Source organism: Cygnus olor, chromosome 15 (assembly GCF_009769625.2).
Source record: "Cygnus olor isolate bCygOlo1 chromosome 15, bCygOlo1.pri.v2, whole genome shotgun sequence".
Lineage (NCBI taxonomy): Eukaryota > Metazoa > Chordata > Aves > Anseriformes > Anatidae > Cygnus > Cygnus olor.
Window position 1 is genome coordinate 15,219,356 of NC_049183.1, and position 11,870 is coordinate 15,231,225.

Consider the following 11,870-nt stretch of genomic DNA (forward strand, 5'->3'; position numbering starts at 1 on the left):
CGCGTCCTGCGAGCCGAGGGGCGGCCGCCCAGCACCACGCCGGGGCCGCTGCCTGCGCCGTGATTCATCGCGGGTGTTCGGCTCTTTCACAATGGGTTTGCCGTAATCGTGGGCCGGAAACGCCAGTGGCCCTGGCAGGGTTTAGCCAAGGGGCTGTACAGCTGAAGCTGGTGGAGGATTCACCGCGTGGTGGCTGGAGCAGTGTTCATCGGGGTGTTTCCACCTGCTCCTCCACAACACCAGCTTGTGCCATGGGTATGGGGGAAAGGTGTCGGGATCCTGCTGGAAAAGCTCCGTCACGACACCCATGGGTGCCCTATCGCCGCCCTGGGGAAGAGCTGCCCATGGCCAGGGCTGATCTTGAGCTCGAAGGGGATTTTCTCAGCCGGGGAAGGGTCTGGAGCAGGAGCAATGGCTGCGAGCAGGGTGCCCAGCTGCCCGTGCCCCCCGAGCATTGCTCTGTGCTGATGGTGTTCCCAGCGGGGCAAGGAGCGCTGAGCCATCCCTCCCGTGCGGAGCAGCCTGAGGGGCTGGGAAGGGCTCCCAGCTCCCTGGGTCTGGGGATTTTTGCTCACACACAGCAGTGTCACCCGGCTGGAAACCCCCACTCACGTTTTCTGCTCGCTCTGTGGCCGGGCGATGGCACGGCGGCGAGGATGGAGATAAGGCAGGGGGAGGTGGGATGGTGAAACCCTGCAGCAAGGGCAAGATTGTGGCCCTGCTGCGAGCCAGGCCCCAAGCTCCCACACCTGCATGACCTTCCAGCATCATCTGTGGGTTAGAGAAACCCCAAACACGGGTTTTTTCTTCCACCCCGTGGGTCAGGGAGGGCGTTTTGCTCTCGGGCTGCTTCCTCTTTCCGGAGAGCCAGATGGGAGGTAGCAGAGAGTGACTGTGTCTAGAGAGCTGCATTCTTTGCTTTCTTTTTCTTTCTTTTTATTTTTATTTTTAATACTTCTGCTTTTTGAGCTGAGCAGATGGAGCTTTTGGTAATTCTGTGAAGCTGTGCACCATAAACAAGCAGGGCTGAGCTATAAATACAGCAGCGCTGAGCCGCACCACAGAGCTGCTCTCCAGCCTGCTCCGGGTACCGAGGGCCCGGCGCAGCTCCTGGCTCCCCCTGTCCTTGGCTGAGCTGGCTGAGCTGGGCATGGTTGGCTTTTGGGATTTGTCCCGCTCAGACTGGTCCCAAAAATCTGGCCAATGCCTCCTTGTTTCTGATTAAAGCGAGGCAGCAGGGTGCAGCTGGGACTGGGGCGAGGAAGGGGACGCTTGGGGACACCTCAGCTTTGTCTGGGTGTGGAGGTGATGAGAGCATCACCTGCAGAGCCCAAATCTGGCCAAAGCACCCATGGCTGGGGGCTTTTCATAGCAAAAGTGCCCTTTGCCTGGTGTTTCCCCACGGGGGGTGCAAATTATCAGCCTCCCAGGCTGGGCGAGGGGCGCTGGGAGAAGTTACCTGCCCAGTGCTGCGGGATGGAGCCGGCATTGGGGCAATTACTGCGGCGCCTTGTGCAACTTTTATGAGCTTGGGGACTGCAGGATTAGGCTCTGCGTTCGAGGTGACATTTCCATAAGTGCCTGGGGGACGTGCAAGGCTCCATCCGGAGCTCCAGGGGCGAGGTGGCCCATGGCCGGGGTTGTCCCCAGTGGGACCGTGCCCAGGTGGTGGCACCCTGCCCTCGCCCCCCCGGGGAAGGCTGCGGCACCGGCTCCTCCTGCAGCCGGTGGGCAGGGAGGGAAGGAGCCAGGGAGGGCTCCAGGAGCACGGCAGTGACATGAAACAGCCTCAGCCCCGGGCACGTCTGACCTGAGCCCAGACAAAGCATTGCAGCGTCTGGCAGCGGCGTTCTCACCGCGACGGGTGAAAAACCACACGGGGCAGGAGCATCCTGCCCAGCCCCGGAGATGTCACCGTGTGATGGGCATCCTCCCGCTGCCCTCGGGGGTAAAACCTGCCCACATTCCCCAGCCAGCTCTTCTGCACCAACCTCTGCTGCGGGGCACCCCAGGGGAGATACCCCACTGCCTGGGGTGTCCGGCGGTGGTGGTGGCACGGGTGTCACCGCACAGCGCACCGCTGTCCCTCGCAGGGTGGTCACAGTGGTGCTGGTGGTCCTCAGCGTGGTCTGGCTCCCCATCCTGCAGAGCTCCAGCGGCGGCCAGCTCTACGTCTACATCCAGGCTGTCACCAGCTCCCTGGCTCCTCCTGTCACCGCAGTGTTCGTCCTGGCCGTCTTCTGGCCCCGCGCTAACGAGCAGGTTGGTGACTGGGGACGTGGGGACAGCCTGGGGACAGGGGGTGACGGAAACACCTCCGCAGGTGTCTGGGCGAAGAAGTGGGGAGGTGGCACTGGAGCAAAAGCCCCAAGGTGGCATTTCTGGGGGCTGTGGTGAGGAGGAGGAGGAGGAGGCAGGTGCTGCCATGCGTGGCCACCAGCGGGGCTGGCAGGGGACATCCCCTGCAGACTGGGCGCAGGTTTGGGTCAGGTTTCAGCTGGCTGGTGTGCATGGGGTTGTCCTTTTCAATGTCTGTCCCCATGGGGTTGTCCCCACCATGGGGTTTGTCCCCTGCTGGGGTGACAGTCCGTCCCCCTCCGGCTGTCCCTCTGTGACCTTTGCTTTGCAGGGAGCTTTCTGGGGCTTGATGGCGGGGCTGGCGCTGGGGCTGGCCAGGATGGGGCTGGAGCTGGCGTACCCCTCGCCCCGCTGCGGGGTCCCCGACCAGCGGCCCTGGCTGCTGGCCGACCTGCACTACCTGCACTTCGCCGTGCTGCTGTGTGCTGCCACGGGAGCCGTCGTGGTGGGGGGCAGCCTGCTGACCCCCCCGCCATCCCCGGACAAGGTGAGCAGCGCACACGGGCACCCAGGGCCCCTCGCCCCAGACCCCCTTGGCTGGAGACGCCGGTGGCACCCGGGGCTGTGCCCTGAGCTCAGCCAGGGGTTGGTCCTGGGGGTGTTTTCTCACCGAATCTCACCCGCTTCCAGCTGCGGGATCTCACCTGGTGGAGCCTGCCGTGGAAGCCCCCCCAGCCCTCCATGGACGGCACATCCCAGGGACCCCTGGATGGTGAGTGTGTCCTCAGGGGTATCCCGCATGGGTGACATCCCCGGTGCCCCCACAGCACCGTGCCTCAGTTTCCCCGTGGTCCCCTGTCCCCCCGCTCACCGTCTCTCTGTGCCAGGCCCCTGCTCATCCGCCCCGGGCAGCCAGCAGCCACCAAAGGCTGAGGGACCCCCGGCTCTGAGGGACACCACGGAGCCCCCCATCTGGGCCCGGGTCTGCAACATCAACGCCGTCGTCCTGATGTGCATCAATATTTTCAGCTACGCCTATTTTGCCTAGCAGCCTGTCAGGCCCCCAGGGGGGAGGGGAATGGGGGGAGAAACGGGGATTTGGGTGATATTTTTTTATTTCTCATGTGTGGGATGGGGGAAGTTTAAATCCACTGGTGCAACGAGCTGGGTGTTCTCAGCACCGTGGACCTGAATGTGTCCCAGGGGACTGTGAGGTCCAGGGCTAGGAGAGTGGGGGGCTGCTGTGCATGGAGTCAGTGAGCCCCCAGGGTGAGGCTTTGGGGTGGGCACACGGGGCTGCGGGGAGCAGAGCAGGCGAAGCCCAACCTCCATGAAACAGCAGCTGCGAGGAGGCCGCACTCGAGGGTTTCATCCAAACACACTTTACTAGCTCTAAATAAAATATTAAAAAGCCACACTTTGCAGCTACAAACAGCACCAGCAGGACTGAATTCCTCCGGGGCAGCCAGTCCTGGCACCCTGCACAGCGTTACCGAGCTCAGCCACGTCCCGGCCATTTTTCGGCTGCCTGCAGCTCTCTGGGGAGCAGGGGCTTCAAAAGGTCCTGGCGAGGAGCTGCCACCCATCACGGCCCCAGCAAGAAGGCAGTCCGGGCTGGGCCTGCCGCGGTGTTTTCCATTTACTGGGCACGGGACTGCGGCGGCTCGGCGCGGTGGTGGAGGCGGTTCCGGGTGCCAGCAGCGCAGCCTCCCCTCCCCGGCAGGAGCTGGGCTCCAGCTGCTCCCCTCGGCAGCTCCGGAAAAGTTTTTACGCCTCTTTGATTTTGCATGGCCCTACGCTTCCTCCCGCCGGGTTATTTGTCGGCACCGGGAGCAGGGCAGCCTCGGGATGGAAGCCTGGCCAGCCTGGCCTCCACCCTTGGCACAGCCTCCGCTGCTGGCACGGCCTCCGTGGGAGGCACCACGCCGGGATGTGCAGCCCACGCTGTGTGGGGACGGTGTGAGGACGGCGTGGGGATGGCGAGGGGGCGGGGGGGGGCCACGCGCAGAGCGGGGCGGCGGGCAGCTCACTTGCGCAGGGGGTGGACGTAGTTGCGGGGGAAGAGGCCGACGCGCCCGTAAATCTTCCCCTGCCACCAGTTGGGGTCGGGGCAGTCCAGCACCTCGATGATGTCCCCGCGGTAGAAGGGCAGCTGGGAGCTGTCGTGGGCCGAGAAGTCGAATTGGGCTTGCACGAATTTGGGTCTCCTCACCTGGAGGGAAGTCCAAGGTAGGTCGGTGGTGGGGACGGGAGCCCCCCGGCTGCCAGCGGCTCCGGTGGCCCCTCTGCGCTGAGCACCCAACACGGTGGGGACACCGTGACACTGTGCGGTGAGGAGCAGAGCATGGAGGGGGCTGGGGCACCTGCTTCGAGGACAAGGGTTGGGAGTGGAGAAAATCCTGCCATGGGGAGAGATGGGGAGCCCCGGGTGCAAGGCAGAGCCCTGGGGTGCAGGGCAGGACCTTGGGGTGCAGGGGAGGACCCCGGGGTGCAGTGCTCCTCTTCCTGCTGCCGGCAGAGCCCCTGGGCACCCCGCCCCTCGGAGGCACCCATCTCCACCCCAGCCCAGCTCCCAGCACACAGTTTCACCTCCACAATCACTGTCCCAGGGCACAGCTTTGTGGGTGCCGGGCTCTCCCGGGTGTCACCTCCATCCTGAGGGATGGCAGCGTGGGCACGGCGGCTTGTCCCAGCAAAACCTGCCCCACCCAGCTGCACCCAAGGCTCTCCTCCAGCCTGCCCGTGGGGTTCCCTCACCCCAACATCACCTCCTTCTCCACAGCGCTGTGTGGCTGGGGTGCTCCACTGCCCCCTGCCCCACTCCACTGCCCCCTGCCCCACTCCACTGCCCCCTGCCCCACTCCACGCCACCCCTCTTGGCCCCACAGCCCCGCAGTGGCACCTCTGGGCTCTGGTCGTTGTCCCGGAGGAAGATCTGCTGCTTCTTGGCGATGGTGGTGGTCCTGTAGAAGTCCACCAGCTCGTTGAGGGAGTTGAACTTCTCCTCCCAGAGGAAATACTTGCCGTTGCGCTCCCGGAGCACCTTGAAATGCTGGACGTGCTGCCCGTAGCTGCGGATGGAGCACGGATGTTATCCCAGGCACCCAAACCCCTTCCAGCATCTCATGCAGAGCCCAGGGGCTGCCTGGGGGTCCTGCTACCCCCATCCTGTCCTGGCTGGGGGTGGCAGTGGCACTGGGGCCCAAACACCCACAGAGGACAGGTAGGAGAGCGGGGTGGCCATAGGTTTGGGTGTTGGTGAGCCTCAGGAGACCCCAAGTCCCAGGAGGATGGAGCAGGCTGGGTTTTCCCCTGTTGTCCCCACATGTTGGCACCTCCTCGAGGTGTCCTTGGGGGTGGCAGCTTGGGGTCTCTGTGCTGTGGGGCTGGCACGGGGCTGCTGCATGTCCCCACCGCTGCCAGTGCCCCGGGCAGGGGCAGGGACCGGGCCATGCTGGTGACGCAGGGCAGAGCGCGGCTCCCTTTCATTATGGGCAAGAACCTCCTTAAATGCTTAATTAGAGATTAGCAGCGTGAGAAAGTGCCTGGCTGGCCTGGGGCCGGCTCCTGCACCCTGGCCCTGGGCAGGGAAGGGGCAGCAATGGGGCGAGAGCCCCGGGGCAGGCTCTGCCTGCTGGCACACCTCCTTGCAGCCCTGGCTGCCGATGCCAAAAATCCTCGGCCCCGCAGCACTGGGATGCTGTGGCACTGGATGTGTCCCCTGGGTGATGCTCTGGGCAATTTGTTCCTGCAGGCCATGCGCTTGCAGCTTGGACCCAGCCCCGTAGCTACCTGCGTGGCTGTCTTTGGGGGCACCCCAACCTGCAGACCCTGCGGTGCTGCCCCGGCGGGGGCGAAGCAGCGAGGTGGCCCATCGCAGGAAACCGCGGGGACGGAGGCGGAGCGCGGCGCTGCGGGTGAGAGGAAGGGGAGGAAGGCCTGTGCGAGGCCGTGCTCAGCACCCCCAGCACCCCGCTGGCTAACACATACCGGGCTGCACCAGGGCAGCCTTGCGCCTTCAGTGCCTGGTCCCCAAAATGGGGCTGGAGTCCCCGTGCCCACCCCCCTGCATCCCGCAGGCACTCACTTGACGGAGACGGAGAACTCCCCCGGGGCGCTCTCGCTCTCGCGGATCAGGAAGGCGCCCAGGTACTTGCGCTTGAGGAGCAGCTCCTCCGCCAGGTGCCGGGAGATCCTGCCCGCGTACCACCTGCAAGGGGCACCCGGCTCAGCACCACCGACCCCGCAGGCGCCCCGGGGCTAAATCCCCACCCCGCAGGATGGGGGCACTGAGAGCTGCGTGCCTGGGGGGGCCCAAGTGGGAGCTCCCCATCCCATTCCTGGGCTCCCCACGGGGCTGCACCCACCCAGGGCAGTTTTCCCCTTCCCTTTCACCACCCTGATGTGATCGGGGACCACGCTGCTTTTGCAGGGAGGACCCCAGGGTGCTGCAAGCACCGAAGCGCCCTCCTGTACTGCACTGGCCCCGTGAGGACACCGAGCAGGGTTTGTGCAGCATTGCCAGCAGCCACCGCTGCATCCTGTCCCTACCTTGTTCCCCGCTGTGCCGCGGGTTCCCCCTTTCCCCCCTCCACGACGTAGGAACAGCCCTGCCAGGTGCTCGGGGGGGATCTGCAGAGCAGAAACCCCTACGTGCCGGGGTGAAGCCACCGAAACGAGGTGAAGGAGCAGGGGAGATGGGAGAGTCCCCAGGCTCCACCACTGCCGAGCCTGCCCCCGAATATTTGGGAGCAGCAAGCACCGGGCAGAGCCTCTGCTGCCTGTTAAAACCACCGGGGAGCTGACAGCCGGGGCTTTAGCACAAAGCATCGCCCAGCCCCGGCCTCCAGGTGCTGCACGCAGGAGGCCAGGTCCCACCCAGCCCGGCTTGTTCCCCGAGCACCCAGTGGCGGCAGCGTCCGCCCCGGGCTGCCCCCAGCCCACGCTCCTGCTCCCCAGCCGCAGCCCCGAGCAGATTTCGCTACGGCATTTAAATGTGATTTACCAGGGGATAATGGTACATAAAACACAGGTTAAAACAGGGATAAATTATGCCGGGCTTTAATAACACGGTAATAGGATTGTGTCTAATGCAGTTGTAATCCCATAATACTTTGTTGTTCCCCGATTATCATTTATTTAGCGGGCAGCCCGGCGCGAGGATGAATTTCTGTGTGTCTGGGGTACGTGGGTGCGCCACCACCTTTGGTGGTGATGGCAAAGGGAGCCCACAGGCTGTGCAGAGCCCCAGCATCACTGCCCCATTGCTCCGTGACTCTGTTTCCCCACGTGCGGGGCTACCCTGGCTCGTGGGCGACCTCTGGGCATCGGGACCCACGGCTGGGATCGCTGCCGGGGTGCTGGGAGAGGACGCCCCGGCGCTGGGGTGGTACTTACGGGTGGGGCTTGACCTTGATGTAGTTTTTGGGGACGAAGCCCTCGCAGCCGTACAGCTCGGCCTTGTACCAGTTCTGGTCATCTTCCATGTTGAGGATCTAGGGTGGGAGAGGAGCAGAGAGGCATGAGGCTGGCCAGCATCCCTGCCGCAGCTCCTGGCCCCCACACGGGTCAGCTGTCTCTTGACACCCCCAAAATCTGGGGCTCTGACCAAGGCTCAGACGTTTTGCACAAGACAGGGCGTTCAGGGCAGCCACGCAGAGCTGGCTGCTCACCCTGAGCCCTCCACGGCTCAGGGTTTGGCTCATCGTTGGGCTGCCTGGCATCACCCCAATCCCCCAGCCAGGGAAGGGGGTAAAACCCACCCCCAGAGGAGCCGGGCTGCAGCCAGCCCCGGTGCCCCCGGGGCGATGGCAGTGTGGGAGGACGCGTCCCGGTGCGAGCAGGAGGGCTGTGACACCCATTTGTGCGCGACACCATTTTCCAGCCTCCCACGCAGGGGCCCGGGGCGGCTACACAGCTGTGCAAACAGGATCCGAAACCCTATAGGGCTGCGGGGAAAACACGCTGGGGAGGCAGGGCCAGGGGATGTGTGTGGCAGCTTCGGGGCCCCGGGTGATGGCCGTGCCCTCGCCGTCCCCAGGGGCTGGTGCTGCTGCGTGGCCGGGGGTGCTGCAGGGTGCTGGGGGCCAGGAGCAGCCCCCGGTGCTGCGGCATCAGCCCCATGGAGAGGGGTTGGTGGTGTGGTGCGGGAGCCCTTGCCCCCATGGTGGGGCTGCGGTGCCTGGGGGGGGCTTTGAGGCTCCCCGAAGGTTTTTTGGCAGCTGAGTCCACCCCAAAGACAAGCAGCCTGGTGTTTGGGGCACTTGATGTTGCTGTGGGGCAGGGGAAAAAATGTGTTTCAGCCCCAAAACAGGGCTCAGCTGGTGCCACCGATGCCCCCATGGCCAGAGAGGCTGCGTGCCGTGTCCCAGCTAGGACCTCTCTGGAGATGTGCCCAGTGGCACGGACGAGCAGTACCCTCCGCTGCTGGGGATGCTGCTCTGCACCCCAAAACCTCAAAGAATGGCTCCTTCTCCCCACGTAAAGCCCCAAAGAGGCGACAAAGCCAGGCGCAATGAAAGCACCGGCATCGCCCTACGTACCCTCTCCTTCCCCCCAGCCAGCAAACCCCCGTACCTTCAGCGTGTCCCCTTTCTGGAAGGGCAGCTCGTCCTTCTCCGTCGCCTGGAAGTTGTACAGGGCCACCGACTCCATCCCGCCGGCTGCCGCGGGGCGCGAGCGGGGTCCCCCCGGGGCTGCGTGGGGCTCGCTGCCCCACGGCGTGGGGCTGTGGGGCACGGGGCAGGCGCACGGCGCTGCCGGCGGGCAGGAAACCGCGCTGATGTCAGCGCCCTGCCGGGGCGAAACGGCAAAAGCCACGAGGGATGCTGCCTGCCGGCGGGCACGGCTGCCCAGATGTGCCACCCAGATGTGCTGCCCCGATGTGGAGGGTCCCGCTCGGACCGTTTGTCGGGTGCCTGTGGGATTTTGGAAGGAAATTGGATGGCGACGGGCCGGGCACGCGGGTCGAGGATGTGGGTGAAGTGTGTGAGCGCTGCTGGGAGAGGCTTTGATGTCTCGTAGGGGCTGAGCGCCCCTGCGCAGCCCGCGGAAGGTGGCTCGGTGGGAAGGGTTCTTTCTGCAGATGTGGGGATGCAATCACAGAGGGCGGGCTGGGCAGAGGAGGCGATAAAGGGGGTGGATGCACGCACCTGGTTTCTTTGGAAATCAGACCGAAAACAACGTGCCAGGTGCCAGCCTCCAAACAGCGAAGTTTCCGCATGGCTGTTCCTGGCCTTTTGGGGCTGTTTGGGGGCTGATTTTTCCAGCTTTCCTTTTGCAGGAAAAAAAAAATCTATCCCTTTTAGACCAAAATGACTTCCTGCCGCTCTTGTGGGCTGCAGGCACCGTGTGTGCAGGGCTCGCACGCAGAGCACTGCCGGCGAGGTCCCCGACACCACAAAACCTTCCTGGCGCATGCGTGGGCCGTGGCACGAAGCGCACAGAAAATCCGCCGGGCGCTGGCTTTGCTTTGCAGCGAGGAATTAAACCGGGGACAGCTGCGGCTCAGTCCCTCCCAACGGGCTTGGGCATTTTCCAGCAGGAAGCCGCTGCCATCTGCCCGGGGAGGGACGAGCCGCGGTGCTTGGTGTCCATGGGAAGCAGAGAGGGATGTGCGGGGTGTCCCTGGGTGTCCCCGCACCCGGTGGTGCACCAGTCCTTGGCCATTATCCCCAGCATGGTCCCAGGGGAAGCGGTGAGGCTGGGAAGGCCGGGGGGGGGCCGTGGGAACTGGGTGTGTGTGCTTGCTGTCACGAGGAGGACGGGATGTGGCGAGTCCCCGCGGTCACCGCAGCCCGGCCAGACCCAGGGGACGGGGCTGGGGCTCAGCCGCGGGGCGAGAGTCCCGTCCCTGCAGCCCCGCGGGAGCAGGGCTGGACGGTGCCTGGAGAAACCGCCCCGCAGAGGCAGCCAAAGGGGCCGATCCTGCATCGCCGAGCCCACGTGCGGGGAGGATTTGGACCTTGCCCCTTCTGCCTCTGCTTGCAGAGGGCACGGGATGGAGAGGCCGGGGCGAGGTGGGCGCGGAGGCGTCGGAGAGCCGGGGGGAGGTTGGTTCCCAGCGGGTTTGGGAGCAGAGCGGAGCAGGATGATGGCCCCGATGGAGGCATTTTGGAGCCCGGCTTCCTTGGGGTCATGGCGTGGGGCACCCTGGGGTGTTGGGCATGGAGCCAGGCACGGGGCTGCGCCACCCTGCGGGACAGCGGGGTGACAGAGGGCACCCACAGCCTTGGTGCAGCAGCTGGACTCAGGACCGGAGCAGGATTGGGTCCTGCCAGCAGATGGCAGCAGTATCCAGGGCGACACTGGGGACACTGGGGACAGTGCCACATGCCACCGGGCTCGTGCTGGAAGCGGGCAGCCCCTTGGGCATCTCTGCCCTGCCACCACCCACACCGCGTCCTCCTCCCCGTCCCCCCTTGCTGCTGCCCAGCAGGGCCCTGGGCCCTCCCAGCCCCCAAATCCCTGTGCATGGGGTGCAATTCCTCTGTTTCCTTCCCATTTGTGGGTCTGGGACCGTGGGCACGCCGGGGGTGTCACCCCATGGGCCATGAGCATCCCGGTACAGCGGAATTGGAGGTTCCTGCTGCCTGCTGGCCTCCAGCTGCCTCCTTCCCCAGGGAAACCCTTCTGCCTGCCCACGGGCAGCCCCAAACCTCCCCCACCCCACTCTTGCCCCATCCAAGAGTCCCCCTGGAGGGATCCTGGGCCCCAAAGCACCCTGAGCCCCGCAGCGCTCAGCTCCCGGAGCCAGCGGCTGACTAACCATGGGCCTGAGCCATCCAAAAAACCTCAAACCAAGTTTTTTTTCCTCCCTCTAGTGTTTTGCCAAGGATCCATATCCGTACGGCACACGCCGTACTGGCGCAGGGAGGAGCCCGTCCCTGCGGCTCCATCCGCAGGCGGTGGGTGCTGAGCCCTGGGCCGGATCCTGCTGGGTCTGCACCCCATCCCTGCACCCTCTGCGTGCCCCTGGGGTTTGGGGGGGGTGGGGGTCCAGGGGTGCTGGGTGGTCACCGTAGGTGGGTGTCAGGGTCTGCAGCCTGCAGCAAGATGCTGCGAGCATCAGCCTGGCTTGCGAGGAGACCCCGAGGGCTGAGGACGAGCTCCGTGGGTGCCACCACTCGCCCACGCCACCTCTGCTTGCAAACGGGGGACTTTTGTGGCCCTGGGGACAGGTAGAGGAGGGTGCTGTGGGTGCTGGCATCGCCCCTTCCCCTTGGCATGAGGTTTGGGAGTCGGCTCTTCCTGCAGAGCGCGTCCCGTTTGCCCCCGGTGTAAGTGGGATGGGAAACGGGAACCCCACGGGTGGGAGCCTGGGTGTGGGGTCTCGTTTTTGGCACTGGTTTTGGGCTGATGGGTGCAAGTAGTGTCCGTGCCTGGTTCTGGGGACAGGCGCTGCCTCCGTTTTGGCTTAGGGACACGGCTGTGATGGACACTCAGTGAGGATTGCTTGTGGAGAGGGTAGAGTTAATGAGTTAACCAGCAGCAGCTGGGGCTGGGCACCCCCTGGGCCCTACAAAAGGAGGTGGAGGCCCCCAGCTGGGTTTTTGCTGGTGGACAGGGGATGC

General features: G+C 65.0%; 2 protein-coding genes across 3 annotated transcripts in view; one reads left to right on the top strand and one right to left on the bottom strand.

Moving 5' to 3' along the window:
* Positions 1-4,112, top strand: part of SLC5A10 (solute carrier family 5 member 10) — a 36,893-nt gene extending 32,781 nt beyond the window's left edge. The window contains exons 11-14 of one of the 2 annotated variants that reach the window (XM_040575122.1): positions 2,094-2,262; positions 2,630-2,845; positions 2,989-3,074; positions 3,250-4,112. In XM_040575122.1, coding sequence (XP_040431056.1) covers positions 2,094-2,262; positions 2,630-2,845; positions 2,989-3,074; positions 3,250-3,346 — 568 coding nt within the window. In that variant the 3' untranslated portion in view covers positions 3,347-4,112. Of the gene's footprint in view, positions 1-2,093; positions 2,263-2,629; positions 2,846-2,988; positions 3,075-3,185 lie in introns of both variants that reach the window. The other variant, XM_040575120.1, reaches the window with a different exon arrangement.
* LOC121078690 (GRB2 related adaptor protein) lies at positions 3,658-10,997 on the bottom strand. Its single transcript, XM_040575126.1, has 5 exons — positions 8,875-10,997; positions 7,696-7,793; positions 6,386-6,508; positions 5,201-5,369; positions 3,658-4,510 (listed from the first exon to the last, which is right to left on the bottom strand). Exons 1-5 carry the CDS (start codon positions 8,950-8,952, stop codon positions 4,325-4,327), a joined length of 654 nt encoding a protein of 217 aa, XP_040431060.1. The 5' UTR covers positions 8,953-10,997; the 3' UTR covers positions 3,658-4,324.
* Between the last annotated feature and the right edge of the window lie 873 nt (positions 10,998-11,870).

What these genes read in the sequence shown, in the direction of transcription:
- LOC121078690 (XM_040575126.1), bottom strand. Translation starts at nt 8,952, where the DNA reads ATGGAGTCGGTGGCCCTGTACAACTTCCAGGCGACGGAGAAGGACGAG. An exon ending in ATCAAGGTCAAGCCCCACCC is followed by an intron (nt 6,509 to 7,695) that starts GTAAGTACCACC and finishes TGCCCCTTGCAG; the next exon opens with GTGGTACGCGGGCAGGATCT. An exon ending in ACAACGACCAGAGCCCAGAG is followed by an intron (nt 4,511 to 5,200) that starts GTGCCACTGCGG and finishes ACTTCCCTCCAG; the next exon opens with GTGAGGAGACCCAAATTCGT.